The following is a 17624-nucleotide window of genomic DNA, read 5'->3' on the forward strand; positions in this document are numbered from 1 at the left end:
GAATACAAAATATAAATCAATGTTTAAATAAACTTTTACATATATTTAAAGGTTAAGATATCCAGCAACAGTATATGAAGTTAGTCAAATTCACTTTACATATACCAGTTGTGATAAAAAAACATGAATAATCACAATAGTAACCCAGTAACTCAATATTTATGATTCTGAAATGGGCCATTATGCATAAAGAGTACTTTAAAGGTGGGGTAGGTAAGTTTCAGAAACCGGCTCGAGATACACTTTTTGTTATATTCCATGGAATGCTCTTAACATCCCGATAGCAATGAATATCTGAAGGGCTTTGACAAAGAATCTGTGGAAGCCGTAATACTGTAAAAAAGTACAACCAATCAAACCAAAGATTGGTTGTACTTTTTACAGTATTACGGCTGATTGGTTGATTGCCGCCCTGTCTGTCAGCCTTCCATCTCGTGCACGCACAAATGTATCTCGTGCCCTCATTGGGCGTGCATTGCAGCAGTACTTCAATGACTCGCCTGCAACAGGCGGCCACTTTCACCAGTCTGCTGACGTCATGTGCGCGTTCATGTGTGTTGGAGGAGGTGCTCTGTAAGGAAGTCTGAAGGAAGGGGCGGATTCTTTTCGGCTGTGTTCTTTCAAATTTTAGTGCACTCGAGCCAGTTTCTGAAACTTACCTACCCCACCTTTAAGTGTTGGTACCTAAAGTATATTTCAATAAGGATACTTTAATACTTTTACTTAAGTAAGATTTTGAATGCAGGACAAACTTGTAACAAAGTAGTTGTGTATAATGTAGTATTGCTACTTTTACAAAAGTAACAAATCTGAGTACTTCGTCCACCACTGCAGACACAACACCTATTAAACGTGATAATGATATGATGAAGTACTCACATCCACTGACTCATCAGTCTCTGGGGTTTCTGGGTTCCCGCTGTCATAGCTGCTCAGCTGGGCCATTTCTACAGAGACACACAAGGATCAGTTACACACTGAGACAGAAATATAATAACAAATAATAATAAAATGTTGAGTTTGAGAGTGCGTTACCCTCCAGGGGGTCCCTGGTGAGGCCCAGCTGGCTGATGATGTAGCGGGGGATGTCCGTCTTGATGCCCTGGCCCTCTTTAGCATGGCCCTCTGCTGCCTCCAACAAGTGGTAGAACTCCTCAGGATCAAACTCCTGCAGGCAAGAGGGGGGGGGGGGGGACAAAGGGAAAAGTTAAAGGCAAATATTTAAGCTTGTGAAATAATTTGTTGCGTCACGTTTTAGTACTCCATTTTTAAATCTAGCTGGATTCAAGGCTTTTTATTTCGTTGTGATGAGATGAGACACTGGACAGCTGCATCATGTTGGCAAGTCTGTCTCTGCTAACTTTCTTGAAAATCACAATTCTGAATTCTGACTTTAATCTAATAATTGAAATGAGTGTCGGATCTGGTGGCCCTAATCTTATTCCGTATCAGTGGTGGTGGTCTTAGACATTATAATTGTATTTTAAAGAGCATCTTTAATATCCTAATACTTGTCTCCTTAAGGCGTCAAGATGTGAAATATGGCATTGAGCATGATCACAGTTGCCAATAATTGTCTTTTTGTTCTTGAATTGTGATAACTCTCAGTCACTGCTTAATTGCTTAATAGAATAACAAGTAAACAACAAGTTTAACTTTTTCAATTAAAACATATAGACCCATTTTTATTGCAATGAAAATCCTCTTATCAGTTTTTATATTTATCTCACGCCATTTTAGATTCTGAGCTGAACCTCCAAGCTAAAACAAAGACCACCACCGTACTGTTTGAGATGCATGAATATCGTCATTTCAGGCAATATCATTTCAGGCAATATCATTTCAGGCTTTTCAAGGACCTGTGACGGGATAAGGACAAAGGAATGAGAGGAGGACGGACTTTTGTTCCATTTAACTCCTATGTTTTTTGACAAAGACATATAGACCACCGGTGTTCCCCACACACACACACACACACACACACACACACACACACACACACACACACACACACACACACACACACACACACACACACACACACACACACACACACACACACACACACACACACACACACACACACACACACACACACACACACACACACACACACACACACACACACACACACACACACACACACACACACACACACACACACACACACACACACACACACGTAAACACACAGCCCCTCCCCCTCCTCTATCTGTGTGCTTTCATTTGTAAAAACCCATCCTGTGTGGTGTCACAGCTTCAGCAGCATGTGATTAGTCAAAAGTACCAATGTCAGCACCGGGCATTCCACACCTCCCCTCTTCTCTTCTCTTTCCTCCCCTTTTCTCTCCTCCCTCACCCTCCACTGCTCCTCCAATTACCCTTGTCTTCTACACTTGGTTGTTTTCCCCTCCCTTCCTTCTCTCCTTTCAGGGCTCACTCAAGGTTAGATTCACCTGATAGGCCACATATGTGCACCATCATAACACAAACTGATGGAGCTCTGCATGGTGGTAGGAGAAAGAGCCTCTGGTATTCATATACAAAACTGCGTGTGTGTGTGTGTGTGTGTGTGTGTGTGTGTGTGTGTACATACAGGCTGATTTAAAATGCTCAGTGGAAGTCCATAAATGAATTGCTGTGGTTGAATCATTTCACAGCCGGGAGCAGGAAGCTCTAAATTGTTTATTAACCATGCGTGGAGTCAAGCTTTACAATACGAAAAAGCTATTTCCAGTTCATATTTATTTCATCGTAATCTTTCAAATGGACTAATTTACACCACGGTGCAGTCGTGTGATTACAATGTGAAACGACTCTATGCAGCTGGTGAGGACAACCAACCAGGGCCAGGCTGATTAAAGCACGTACGAAAACAAGACAACACCATTTCTCCACTTAATCAACATGACACAAGATAAAAATGATGTATGTCTAATTTACAATAAGGCTTACTTGTGTGTGTAATTGTGCTGTAAATATCCTCTTTTAGATGTTGCGCTTATTGATGCTTTAATCTAGCTTTTCTGCCTTTTGCATGAATCTATACATGTATGTTCATTATGATACAAAGTAACACAATCATTATGTAAAAATATTATCTTGCCTGATAAAGCCTATACTGTAGTTAGGGCTGGTTTCAAGCTTCCTTCCTCCTGGGTCCTAGATGTTATGCTATTTCTCTTGTTGTAATTTTATTTCATTCAATTATAGTTTACATTTGTTCTTGTTATTTTATTATATTTCTGTTATTTTAATTCATGTTTGTTGATCTGTAAAGCATGCTGAGGCAAATATGTGTTGTATGACATTGGGATATATGAATATGATTGATTTGGTGCAAGTCCTATATACAAATTCAGGTATTACCTGTATTACACAAATACATGTAAGTATTACATAGGAACAACTACGCTGATATATATCTTGACTATCTTCTATCTATCGTATTGGCTATTTGATGCTGGTGTATCATTGCGTAAGCCGCAGTTGGCCAATGTGGAGCTAACTTTTACTACAGTTTGTAGTTTATTCTGGAAAATCACATTTACAAGCTGAACTGCTTTGTGTGTTTCCAGCTCCAGCTGTCAGATCAATGTAGTGCAGTCAACTGTAAAAGGCTTTCCTCTGAAACGCAGCAGAAATATATTTATGAAGTAGAAGACCATCAATTAAGAGTATTAGAATCAATTAGGCATTAGAGGGATATCCTCTTACTTACAGTATTCCAGGCTTTATCAAAACCTGGCAGCTAAAATACCCACAATGCAAGTGACACTTTAGTCAGAGATTTGCATGCTAATGAAGTCTGGAGCCTGTAGTCTGTAGCAGTGGTGAGAAGCATGCTACAAAGTAAATGACAGACGTTGTGTGTGTTTTAATCAACGGCGTGTTCCTCTCACCAGGCACTCCAGCAGACGCGCAGGTCGGGCGATGATGATCATCAGCTTCCTGACCAGTTGCGTGACAAAGGTCACCTCCACACTCTCTGAGCGCTCGTGAGCCTGGACACACAAAGACAATAACACAACAGTAGAACAGTTAACATGGGAGAAACAGTTCACCTTCTTTTCATTTTTTATTCTCACATTTTTGTTTTCTTTTGAGAGATTTCACTTGTAATGAAAGTCCTTAAATAGCTGTTTTTAATGGAAGCTTCGACATATCTATCGATAGATAGATATCGGAATCTATTCATTATTTTTAATCATATCTTAATCATTTATCACTACGAAAGCACGTTTGACCTTGAATCTGTGCAGAAAATGTGTCTTGTGTAGTGAAGGACAAACAGTCTGAGGACAAATGGTCATTGGAGTCCTTCCATCGGTGACACCTGAGAGGTAATCTAAATCAGAACGACCTCCGCCATCGCTTCCTGATATCCACCGTGAAATGTCTGTCAGTGTGTGGACAGAGCAATTTACCCAGCAATCCACTGGAAGCGCATCTGGAGCAAACGCTGATCCGCGGGAAGAAATGGGCTGGAAGTAAAGGGTGTGTACGTGTTGGTGCGCAGAGTGGAAGCTGTAACAATTACAAACCACCCACTGTAAAACATGTCTCACTCTCAGGGGGGAAATGTGGGTGTGTGTGAAGGCAGCATGTATGTATGTATCTATAATGTATGTACTGTATGTGTGTGGCAGACAGGCTAACAGAGTGGAGGCAGGGTTCATAAACAAAGCATGGGCAGCTCATGGCTGTTTGTCTAACAGAGCCATGCTGACAGACGCCCAGACCCCCTCCTGAAATATTCATATCTGTAATGAAACCTGAAGGGGAGGGGGGGTCTATACTGTATACTGTATGTGCACGCTAAATATGTATTAGGGTGAATATATGTAAGCGTGAAGGAGACAGAGTGTGTGTGTGTGTGTGTGAGGTGAGTCTACAGGCCAGTGATCGGTGAGTAATGGACAGCTGAGAAATGGACCCCCACAGCGCAGCGGCTAATTAACCAGTCATAGTGTGTGTGTGTGTGTGTGTGTGTGTGTGTGTGTGTGTGTGTGTGTGTGTGTGTGTGTGTGTGTGTGTGTGTGTGTGTGTGTGTGTGTGTGTGTGTGTGACAGTCTGCATGTCTAATGTGGAAGAGATTCCCTGGTGGGGTTAACCTATAGAAAATGTGCTTCCACAGCTCATATGGCTGTTGTTATGCACCAGCTAATGGGGATCCTAATCAACTATAAACTATATGCATGTGTACTGTTTGATATAATCTGTAGATTTTACTTTATTACACATATATTGCGTCGGTGCACATGGAATATATTATTATTCAGGATCCCTAATTTATAACTTATCATTGTTCATGTTAGTGTTTTATTGTTCCCGACTTTTAAGGCAATGTTTTCCATTATATTGGTCTTATTTGTTTGTCAACTTTGAGATCATTTTGTCTGCGATTTGCGATGTGGTTTATATTTGTTATTGGTGAATTTCTTTACATAATCATCTCCCACTTGGTAATCTAATAATTGGTCTTAAAACATGTCCCCAATATTGATATTTAGGACACATTGTCTGATAAAGTGATAAACAAAAGTATAAAAATACAATTATAGCATTGAGAAAGATTTGTCATAGGTTTCTATTGAATTCACCTGATAAAACATTTTACAAATTTAATATAATTGATAAGTTTTAGCCAATAAATGTAAGGTTTTTTTGTCTTTAATTGTGTGACAGTTTATTTAAAACAAATATTTGTGGAAAACATTGATTAGGTCCAAACCACAGAGAATTCAAAATATACTCATGCTTATGGTTTCAACCAAACATTTTATACGGAAACAAACCTGTTCCGGTCAAGAGTGAACCTACTGTACTGTTACGCAGAAAACATGCACAACATGCACGCAGATCGAGCATCGTGTGCCATTGTTCTACAGGCTACTCTCATCCCCAGAGGTGACGTCACCTATTGTGGACCACACCCAGGACAGGAGCACTCATCACTTTCTCCAAGCAGGTGATGTTTCCACCTGAGTCCATCTAAGAGCCAATTAAAGCCAGATGTGTTCAGCTGTGTGTGATAAACATGCTGAGGCTTCAGAGTGAACCATCAACACATCGCCGTGACAGATCACCAGAGCTGAGTTTGCAATCTGCCTCTCCCTCGCCCTCAGGTGACCCACAGGGGTCTAACAGGGTCTCCCTGGGGTTCCAGCAAGGGATGGCCTGGATGCAGGTTGCCATAGTGACCGCCAGGCAGGTCACTACGGCCCCCCTGTGACAGGGATGGATGAGGGTAGATGAAGAGAAGACGTGCTGTGGTGAGAAGAGAGGGGTGGAGGAGATGGGGTGAAGGAGAGATTAAAGATGAGAGCAGGAGCAGAGGAGGACAGAAGGAGGAGAGGTGAGGAGGACTCCTGCGAGCTCTGTAATGGGGTCATGACATGAGGAGAGGAACAAGAAATGGATGAATAAAGAAAAAGGATAAGGAAGAAGGACAAAGGCAAAGGACAGAGGCATGTCAGGAGCAGAAGTAGTGGACATACAAATGGACATGTCTTACAACTAAAACACCTGCTAAGTGATCTTGGACAATGATGTGTGAGTCCTGTTGGTTTGGCATTGTCACAACAACAACACTTCAGGGTTACAAACAAAGAGAGAAACATGGTTACATGTGATGTTTTTCCCAGTCCAAGGTAAAAGGGTCAGGCCACCCAAATCATTGACACCGTTTCTAGAAAGACAAGTGGACATCTTGTGACCTCCATAAAATAAATTCAGTTCACTTCCATTAACTGACTGCTAACTCAGAACCATAGGGAATCAAGCCAAGGCTGTCAACATGGGACAGGACATGGTTTTCATTTGTCAAGAGACTCTTTTCTTTCACTGTGTATACAGCAATGTGTGTGTTTGTTACAACATCTCTGTGTCTGCATCTACAGGATTATTAGATTGAGGGTTAAGATTATTATTTAAATGAATGGTTGGTTAATGTAATGCTCAGATATAACATATCTATTTTATCTTATATACTATGATATATATAGTTACATTTTTTGTAAAATAGATGTCCATATTATAACCCTTGAAGGAAACCAAGAGTGTCTTCATTGTCACTTGGTGAACTGCCCCTTTAAGCAACACCAGCATAACAGACTATCTATATATCTGGTGACGGAAACATCTGGATGACCAACAGATGTCACAACCAAGCAGTGAAGGCACCATTCATAAATCCTAATGACAGTTGCAGATCATCTAAAGACACTAAATGTTGTACATGTTTTTTCAGTATATTCTAAAAGGCATTTTGCCCATTTACGTCTTCATTATTAACTGATCCAAAAGTATACATCACACTGTCAGATCCACCAGTAGAACATCGCCCGATGACTCATTAAGAAGTCTGAATTATTAACCAGCTACAGACAAAAAACACCCACAGCAGCTGAATGATTACAAAAAGATTTAATAATTAATGTATTCGTCATCGACCTCTGAAACACACTTAATTATCTTTTGGAATATTTCAAATGCGGTAACAAGCTGAAAGAAGCTAATTTAGTTTCAACAAAAAAATTATACAAAATATCCGACACAAAGTACAACCGACTGAAAACTAAAACGTGAACTATCAGCTCCAGAGGCATCAAATAAAGCCACCAAAAGCAGAACCAAAGCTGAGCAGAGAGTGATTTCAAAGTTTGCGTGAGTTGGTATGCTCTAACTTTTTATTAAACAGCATTCAAAGTGAGAAGCTACAGGGCTTCTCATCAACGTAAACAAGACCGTAGTGCCGATAAAGCTTGATAGAATCAAACCGAGATGGACTCAACTGTAAAGTCTGCGTCTGCATCTTCTTCCTCATCCTCCTCCTCCCAGCTGTGAGTGACCACCTTCCACTTGCTCCTCCTCAACACATCCTCCAACTCCTCCTCCTCCTCCTCCTCCTCCTCCTCCTCCAGCCTCCTCTGACACGAGATGCAAGACATGCTTCTGCCGAAAAGCCACAAAAAAGAGGAATTCCCATAGACGACGCAGGCACAGAGGCTGTTCTCAAACCTCCGTCCACCTGCTTACAGCTCCATACTGTCCTCTGTCCACCTGCTGCTGTGCCACACGGCAACAAAAAAAGGACAAGGCCGCCTAATTGATGATGTCATCATCCACCCCGCATTGCAGCTTCAGCGTCTTCTCCAGATGTGCTCCAGTCCAGTTCCTCACACCCTCCAAAAGCATTCGAACAGGCTTCCACATCCACCTCCCTGCAAGCCCACGGGCCAATCAGAAACAGCGGAATCCCCTTGAAACCCCGCCCATCCCAAAAAAATCCCTCCGACTGCACCTCCCTTACCCCTCCTGTTCGTCTGAGAGAGTCATCTGTCAGCCCTCGGTGACTGCTGGAGTGTGAAATTAAAATCGGGTAGGATGTGTGTGTGTGTGTGTCTATGATGGAGGGATAGTTTGTGTGTGTGTGTGTCCCAGTAGAACAGAAGGTCAATAAGAGGCCGGTGGGAGTCATAATGTCGCCCCCCCCCCAGGCACTGGAACACTGAGCTAATAGAGATGTCACCACGGACAGACACATGTAAATAAATGTCTGCGTTCACACACAACGAAACACAAAAACTGTCCGTAAAAACGTGTCAAGTTGTAATTAGCAAAACAGAGGTATAATAAACAAAACGTGTGTGTGAGTGTGTGTAGGAATGTGATATAGCTGAGGGAGTTGTATGTGCCGTCCAGTCGTATGACATCACACGGCGCTGACAGTTGTAACTATGATGGGTGAACGAAGAAGCGCGTCACGCCGTGAGTTGTTCCACGATGAACCGAGTGTGACCGGGAGGCTGCCATAGTCATGATGTCTTCATCCAGGACGGACTTTTCACACAGCGGCATTTGGACTTTTAATTATAGGGGTCGGTATAATAATATTCTAGGGAGTTTGCCACTGAATAGATTGGTTTGAGGCAGTTATCACGGTCAGTTAGTTGTATTGAGTTTTAAAGCAGATGTTTCATTTGAACCCATGTTATTATTGATTTATTAGTGAAAGCTATTCTTCATATTGTTTGTACTTTAGGTTCAGCTAACCTGCACTGAATAAAAGTGGTTATATCAGCAGTTAATTGGAATTAATTCATTGGAAGTCTACCAATTTGCATAATCCTTTCCAGGTACCTGCCCGTCAATTACCATTTCTTTCTAGGAAATAATTAGAGAACTGCAGGGGCTGTTAAATATCATCAAACAAATTCTACTTTAAAATGAATGCGTTATGCACCATGAAAAGCATCTGCAGCAAGGACACAATCTAACATCTTCATCTGTTAGTGATGACGCCAAGATGATGCTGAGTCGTTAGTATCTAAAATGTCAATGTTCTGCTATGAGAGAGGATTTATTGAGTGATTGTTGGAGATGGAATGGGATGAGAGAATTAGGGAGTGATTTTGTAAACAGCCAAACAGTTTTGTTATTGAAGTGTAAGCACTTTCTTCATAGCATTGGCTTTCTGACATACTTTAATAACCCAAAGCCAGCTTTATTGGTAATGGTTCAACTTAAAATAAAATCAATTATAGCTGCAGATGTTGTTATTGAATTCTTTCCACTTCCTCTTACTGACATTAACATTACATTAAAACAACATTTAAAAGACAAACGTCTTTTAAATGTTGTTTTAATGCCTTTTAGGGTAAAGCCCTTCTTATTGCCTTTGTGTTGCAATGGTGTTTCATAAATAAGCTTACCTTGACATTTAGCTATTAAAAATAAATCAACTACATATATATCAAATAAATGTGTTCTCTCCTTGAGTAATTCATTTGATATAAAACATGTATCTTCATTTTCTCGAATAAATATATTTTCTTTTTTTATGCGAAGGATATTAAACGTTTTGGATCTAGAAATCCAGTAGGAATGCAATCAAGTTTCAAGTGAGTTTATGGTAATTGTTCAAATAGGATACGGTTTCTTTATCCACTAACGTCACCTTTGAAATACTCTTTGCCTTCTTAAAACAAAGGTATCTGAGTGCAGGGCAGTGAATGTTTCTGGACTTACGTCTTGCAGCAGCTTCTCCAGGTTTTCCTGGAGCTCGTAGAAGTACCGGGAGGTGATGAGGCCCTCTCTGCTTTTCTCCAGGCAGTCTCTGGACAGCTCTATCAGCTGATGGTGGATGAAGCTCAGGACCCCGTCGGCCAGCGGGCAGACTTTATCGGGGGTCGAGGAGAAGAGCAGCTCAGCCAAACGCTCCTCCATTTGAGCCGTCGCCTGAGGGGAGGGTGGCGGGCAATTAAAGGGGGGGACAAGGATGAGTCACAGTAGAGATACGTGCAATCAGACATATGGAGAGACTTCGGTGCAAAAAACGTCATGTGCACAGGTTAATAAAGAAAATCTCTTCTAACTAAAATATTTGAAACTGTCCTTTTTAAACAGAAAACATATATATACCTAAAAGCTAGACTTTCTTTTATTTGAGACCTTTAAAAGTACAAGTGTAGTGTTTATTTTTTTTCATTAAAAAGACTTAATTGTGTACTGGAAGTGTGTCTCCTTGTACAAACCTTGGGAAACCTCTCCTTGTACACATGGTTCATCATCACGATCTCATGGTCGAAGGAGATAGGTGACCGCCCGGGGCTGGAAACATACACAATAACACAGGTGAGTGGAGTCATTCAAGTTGGAATACCGCAAATCTGTTATTTTATCATTTCAAATATAAAATGAAAGTAGCTCATCATGAGAAACGATCACCACATCATCAAAGCTGAACTTTCACAATTATATTTGATCCCGGTTTTGCCAATAGGCCTGTGTAGAAAGGTGTATTATACTATATATTGAATTGTGCCTGGGGGGAGAACCTCAGCCAGAGAACAACTCTTACGCTCCATGGGTAACTGTTTTAGTGTTAACTTTTATGTAATGAAAGGGGTGCCATATTGGAAAATCTTATACCTACAGTAGTCTCATGGCGTCCCAATTTATATAAATTGACAAATGACTAAAGAAAAAAACACAATTCTTCTTCTTCTACTTTGTGCATAACTATTATTTTTTTACTGACTTTTTGGAGAAAATTCCTAATATTTGTACCTTCTGAGTTCCCTACGAATGTTATATATAAAACAATCTTGAAAAAAATGCTCACAGCTATAGACTGTATAAAATACAAGCGGCCAACACCATGTCTAAATATTGTAGTCTTGTGGTGGCAGAAAACAAAGATGGCGCCGCCCAAAATCTAAAGTTGGCAACAGCTATCTATGCATATTGTAGCATTTAGCAGCAGTTACTGTTACCTTTGTTACACAGCAAGTACATGTCTTTAAATTAAGGTAGCAGAGACCTCACAGTGGTGATGCTATGGGTTTATTATTTTTCACTTATGGAAACGGCCTTGCACTTTCTCTTCTATGGTAATTACAATTGAGATAATAAGCCCTAGTTCTTCTGAAGGATACATCTTCTCCTACAGGAGGTAGTGCTGACCAGGATACATGATACACTCAGGATTGTCAGGTCACCCGGGCACAGTGGGAATAAAAGCTGGATGGTGGACCCACGTGCTAACGGGACCTCGGGGTCTTCATCATATGTGTGCCTTCAGCGGTGGTAAACCAGAGGACCATGGCAACCTCTGGACTCACATGGCTGCACACACACAGAACGGCACAAAGGTAAGGCCTCGGGAGACCGCTGGACCCCGGATAGCATGTGTGTGTGTGTGTGTGTAGCTGTCAGTAATAAACGCGAGGCTGTCCACAACTCAACTGCAGTGAGGGTCCGTCAGTTCTCAGGGGGGTTTCATGACCGGACAGACTGACATTGATGTCTCCTTCAGTATATACCCGCTCCAACAGAATATCAATCCATCAGTTTTTACAAAGTGGACTTCATCTCCTCTCTATTTTCCTCCTCATGGGACTCATCTTTTCCGAAATTCTATCATACACATATAAATCATTGTGTGCCAAATTCTATTCTCCATTTATTTTTTAAATCTTCCAAGGTCAAATTGTTTATAAGAGAAAAAAAAACAATGTTTTTGTGTTATAAAATAGTTTTTCGTTCTGTATGTTTTTACAAGATACAGACATTGGTAGTAAGGAAATTACAAAAAAGAAACTATAATGAGAGCTATTTGGATTATCTCACCACAAATTGCATTTATTGTCTTGTTTGAAGGACACAAACAACCCTTTCACATTCATTAATTGTATATTTTCATTTTTCCCCTGGTGTAAAACTCAAACCATTTTATGTAAAACAAATTGCTTGAGTTATTTTCTGAATTTCAAAAATATAAATTCAATATGAAAGCAGTGTTAATCAAAATAAATAATTCATACCAAATTAAATACAAATAAATAAAGCCATAAAAATACCAAAGGTATTTTACAGGCATTCCTAAAGAGTCACGCAAATTGAGATTAAGAGGTGCTGGTAAAAGTAGAATGTTTTGTCTCCAGATGTCTTTACTAGTATGAGTCATCTGTACACACACAGCTCACATACACAGCGCACACACACACACACACACACACACACACACACACCACACACGCACGCACGACCAGTACGATGAGGTAATGCTTTGAGTCATCCATCGGCAGCTCGCAGTCCAATTACCAGCCTAATAGGAATGAGAGAAGCCTGAAAGTGACATACGAGGCACACCTCATGGAGGCAGTTTATGATCACGCTTGCACACACTGTGACAAGTTATCACACACAGGTATACAGTACGTAGCTGAGCTCACATTATTCTTTTGTTTTCACCTGCTTTGTTGGGATCTTGATTTTGTTTATACTATATACTTCTGGATAAATGTCCTTTGATGGCATCTTGACTTAAGATAAATGGACCTTTATTAATCCCCGTGGGGAAATTCAATTGTTTAAACAGCAACCGGGTAAGAGTGAAAAACAAGATAGCACAGATTCACACGGATTAATAAATCAAAAATAAATTCAGCGATAAAAATAAAAATAATAATAGTTTTGGTTTATTTTGTCCAGGTTTTGAATGATATGTACGGAGCCCTGGAGGGTTCATAGAGAGACAAATAAATAAAACGTGGCCACGTTTTGTGTGTGGGCATTTGTTTATGATAGTATCGTTCGTTCCGGTGCACTCCGGCAGGACTATAGCACATTGAGATTAAGATTAAACGACTTTCTTTCATTTGGGAATACACATATAACTATGGAGAACCAGATTTGTGTAAATTACTGTTCGTGGTCATTTGAAAACAAATGCCGGTGTTGTCGGACACACACAAACACACCGAACACGCACACACAGAGCTGAGCACACACACACGCACGCACACACGCGCGCGCGCCCCGGTGACAGGACATCTCCTTCATAAAACGAGGGGAATACTCTGGTAGTTCGATGTGTGTAGAGTAGTGCTGTAGCGTCGACGACATATTTCCGCGTCGACGCGTCGCTACACACACGTGGGTCACCCAAAGCAACAAGCAGTTCGCAATCGCACTTCAAACACAATGGAGACTGAAACGGCTACCACCTCCTCCTCACAGGATTGCGCACGAAGCCCTCAAACGAAAACATCTCGCCCTAGGTCTTCAAAAGCATGGGAATATTTTAAAGTTAGTCTAAAACGCAAAGATATTGTCATTTGCAGTCTTCGCCAAATGGAGTTGGCATATCACACAAGCACAACGGTTATGTTGGAACAGACCCCCTCCTGAAATATTCATATCTGTAATGAAACCTGAAGGGGGGGGGTCTATACTGTATACTGTATGTGCACGCTAAATATGTATTAGGGTGAATAATGTAAGCGTGAAGGAGACAGAGTGTGTGTGTGTGTGTGTGAGGTGAGTCTACAGGCCAGTGATCGGTGAGTAATGGACAGCTGAGAAATGGACCCCCACAGCGCAGCGGCTAATTAACCAGTCATAGTGTGTGTGTGTGTGTGTGTGTGTGTGTGTGTGTGTGTGTGTGTGTGTGTGTGTGTGTGTGTGTGTGTGTGTGTGTGTGTGTGTGTGTGTGTGACAGTCTGCATGTCTAATGTGGAAGAGATTCCCTGGTGGGGTTAACCTATAGAAAATGTGCTTCCACAGCTCATATGGCTGTTGTTATGCACCAGCTAATGGGGATCCTAATCAACTATAAACTATATGCATGTGTACTGTTTGATATAATCTGTAGATTTTACTTTATTACACATATATTGCGTCGGTGCACATGGAATATATTATTATTCAGGATCCCTAATTTATAACTTATCATTGTTCATGTTAGTGTTTTATTGTTCCCGACTTTTAAGGCAATGTTTTCCATTATATTGGTCTTATTTGTTTGTCAACTTTGAGATCATTTTGTCTGCGATTTGCGATGTGGTTTATATTTGTTATTGGTGAATTTCTTTACATAATCATCTCCCACTTGGTAATCTAATAATTGGTCTTAAAACATGTCCCCAATATTGATATTTAGGACACATTGTCTGATAAAGTGATAAACAAAAGTATAAAAATACAATTATAGCATTGAGAAAGATTTGTCATAGGTTTCTATTGAATTCACCTGATAAAACATTTTACAAATTTAATATAATTGATAAGTTTTAGCCAATAAATGTAAGGTTTTTTTGTCTTTAATTGTGTGACAGTTTATTTAAAACAAATATTTGTGGAAAACATTGATTAGGTCCAAACCACAGAGAATTCAAAATATACTCATGCTTATGGTTTCAACCAAACATTTTATACGGAAACAAACCTGTTCCGGTCAAGAGTGAACCTACTGTACTGTTACGCAGAAAACATGCACAACATGCACGCAGATCGAGCATCGTGTGCCATTGTTCTACAGGCTACTCTCATCCCCAGAGGTGACGTCACCTATTGTGGACCACACCCAGGACAGGAGCACTCATCACTTTCTCCAAGCAGGTGATGTTTCCACCTGAGTCCATCTAAGAGCCAATTAAAGCCAGATGTGTTCAGCTGTGTGTGATAAACATGCTGAGGCTTCAGAGTGAACCATCAACACATCGCCGTGACAGATCACCAGAGCTGAGTTTGCAATCTGCCTCTCCCTCGCCCTCAGGTGACCCACAGGGGTCTAACAGGGTCTCCCTGGGGTTCCAGCAAGGGATGGCCTGGATGCAGGTTGCCATAGTGACCGCCAGGCAGGTCACTACGGCCCCCCTGTGACAGGGATGGATGAGGGTAGATGAAGAGAAGACGTGCTGTGGTGAGAAGAGAGGGGTGGAGGAGATGGGGTGAAGGAGAGATTAAAGATGAGAGCAGGAGCAGAGGAGGACAGAAGGAGGAGAGGTGAGGAGGACTCCTGCGAGCTCTGTAATGGGGTCATGACATGAGGAGAGGAACAAGAAATGGATGAATAAAGAAAAAGGATAAGGAAGAAGGACAAAGGCAAAGGACAGAGGCATGTCAGGAGCAGAAGTAGTGGACATACAAATGGACATGTCTTACAACTAAAACACCTGCTAAGTGATCTTGGACAATGATGTGTGAGTCCTGTTGGTTTGGCATTGTCACAACAACAACACTTCAGGGTTACAAACAAAGAGAGAAACATGGTTACATGTGATGTTTTTCCCAGTCCAAGGTAAAAGGGTCAGGCCACCCAAATCATTGACACCGTTTCTAGAAAGACAAGTGGACATCTTGTGACCTCCATAAAATAAATTCAGTTCACTTCCATTAACTGACTGCTAACTCAGAACCATAGGGAATCAAGCCAAGGCTGTCAACATGGGACAGGACATGGTTTTCATTTGTCAAGAGACTCTTTTCTTTCACTGTGTATACAGCAATGTGTGTGTTTGTTACAACATCTCTGTGTCTGCATCTACAGGATTATTAGATTGAGGGTTAAGATTATTATTAAATGAATGGTTGGTTAATGTAATGCTCAGATATAACATATCTATTTTATCTTATATACTATGATAATATATAGTTACATTTTTGTAAAATAGATGTCCATATTATAACCCTTGAAGGAAACCAAGAGTGTCCTTCATTGTCACTTGGTGAACTGCCCCTTTAAGCAACACCAGCATAACAGACTATCTATATATCTGGTGACGGAAACATCTGGATGACCAACAGATGTCACAACCAAGCAGTGAAGGCACCATTCATAAATCCTAATGACAGTTGCAGATCATCTAAAGACACTAAATGTTGTACATGTTTTTTCAGTATATTCTAAAAGGCATTTTGCCCATTTACGTCTTCATTATTAACTGATCCAAAAGTATACATCACACTGTCAGATCCACCAGTAGAACATCGCCCGATGACTCATTAAGAAGTCTGAATTATTAACCAGCTACAGACAAAAACACCCACCACAGCAGCTGAATGATTACAAAAAGATTTAATAATTAATGTATTCGTCATCGACCTCTGAAACACACTTAATTATCTTTTGGAATATTCAAATGCGGTAACAAGCTGAAAGAAGCTAATTTAGTTTCAACAAAAAAATTATACAAAATATCCGACACAAAGTACAACCGACTGAAAAACTAAAACGTGAACTATCAGCTCCAGAGGCATCAAATAAAGCCACCAAAAGCAGAACCAAAGCTGAGCAGAGAGTGATTTCAAAGTTTGCGTGAGTTGGTATGCTCTAACTTTTTATTAAACAGCATTCAAAGTGAGAAGCTACAGGGCTTCTCATCAACGTAAACAAGACCGTAGTGCCGATAAAGCTTGATAGAATCAAACCGAGATGGACTCAACTGTAAAAGTCTGCGTCTGCATCTTCTTCCTCATCCTCCTCCTCCCAGCTGTGTAGTGACCACCTTCCACTTGCTCACTCCTCAACACATCCTCCAACTCCTCCTCCTCCTCCTCATCCTCCTCCTCCTCCAGCCTCCTCTGACACGAGATGCAAGACATGCTTCTGCCGAAAAGCCACAAAAGAGGAATTCCCATAGACGACGCAGGCACAGAGGCTGTTCTCAAACCTCCCGTCCACCTGCTTACAGCTCCATACTGTCCTCTGTCCACCTGCTGCTGTGCCACACGGCAACACAAAAAAGGACAAGGCACGCCTAATTGATGATGTCATCATCCACCCCCGCATTGCAGCTTCAGCGTCTTCTCCAGATGTGCTCCAGTCCAGTCCTCACACCCTCCAAAAGCATTCGAACAGGCTTCCACATCCACCTCCCTGCAAGCCCACGGGCCAATCAGAACAGCGGAATCCCCTTGAAACCCGCCCATCCCAAAAAATCCCTCCGACTGCACCTCCCTTACCCCTCCTGTTCGTCTGAGAGAGTCATCTGTCAGCCCTCGGTGACTGCTGGAGTGGAAATTAAAATCGGGTAGGGATGTGTGTGTGTGTGTGTCTATGATGGAGGGATAGTTTGTGTGTGTGTGTGTCCCAGTAGAACAGAAGGTCAATAAGAGGCCGGTGGGAGTCATAATGTCGCCCCCCCCCAGGCACTGGAACACTGAGCTAATAGAGATGTCACCACGGACAGACACATGTAAATAAATGTCTGCGTTCACACACAACGAAACACAAAACTGTCCGTAAAAACGTGTCAAGTTGTATTAGCAAAACAGGGTATAATAAACAAAACGTGTGTGTGAGTGTGTGTAGGAATGTGATATAGCTGAGGGAG

General features: G+C 41.2%; 1 protein-coding gene across 2 annotated transcripts in view; it reads right to left on the bottom strand.

The window, feature by feature from the left end:
* Positions 1 to 17624, bottom strand: part of mast2 (microtubule associated serine/threonine kinase 2) — a 227943-nt gene that overhangs the window by 18839 nt on the left and 191480 nt on the right. The window contains exons 1-5 of one of the 2 annotated variants that reach the window (XM_034081340.1): positions 10539 to 10611; positions 10033 to 10242; positions 3903 to 4004; positions 1036 to 1168; positions 880 to 947 (exon numbers count right to left, since the gene is read on the bottom strand). In XM_034081340.1, coding sequence (XP_033937231.1) covers positions 880 to 947; positions 1036 to 1168; positions 3903 to 4004; positions 10033 to 10242; positions 10539 to 10574 — 549 coding nt within the window. In that variant the 5' untranslated portion in view covers positions 10575 to 10611. Of the gene's footprint in view, positions 1 to 879; positions 948 to 1035; positions 1169 to 3902; positions 4005 to 10032; positions 10243 to 10538; positions 10612 to 17624 lie in introns of those variants that run through there. The other variant, XM_034081341.1, reaches the window with a different exon arrangement.

The sequence above is a fragment of the Pseudochaenichthys georgianus genome, chromosome 4, assembly GCF_902827115.2.
Source record: "Pseudochaenichthys georgianus chromosome 4, fPseGeo1.2, whole genome shotgun sequence".
Taxonomy (NCBI): Eukaryota; Metazoa; Chordata; class Actinopteri; order Perciformes; family Channichthyidae; genus Pseudochaenichthys; species Pseudochaenichthys georgianus.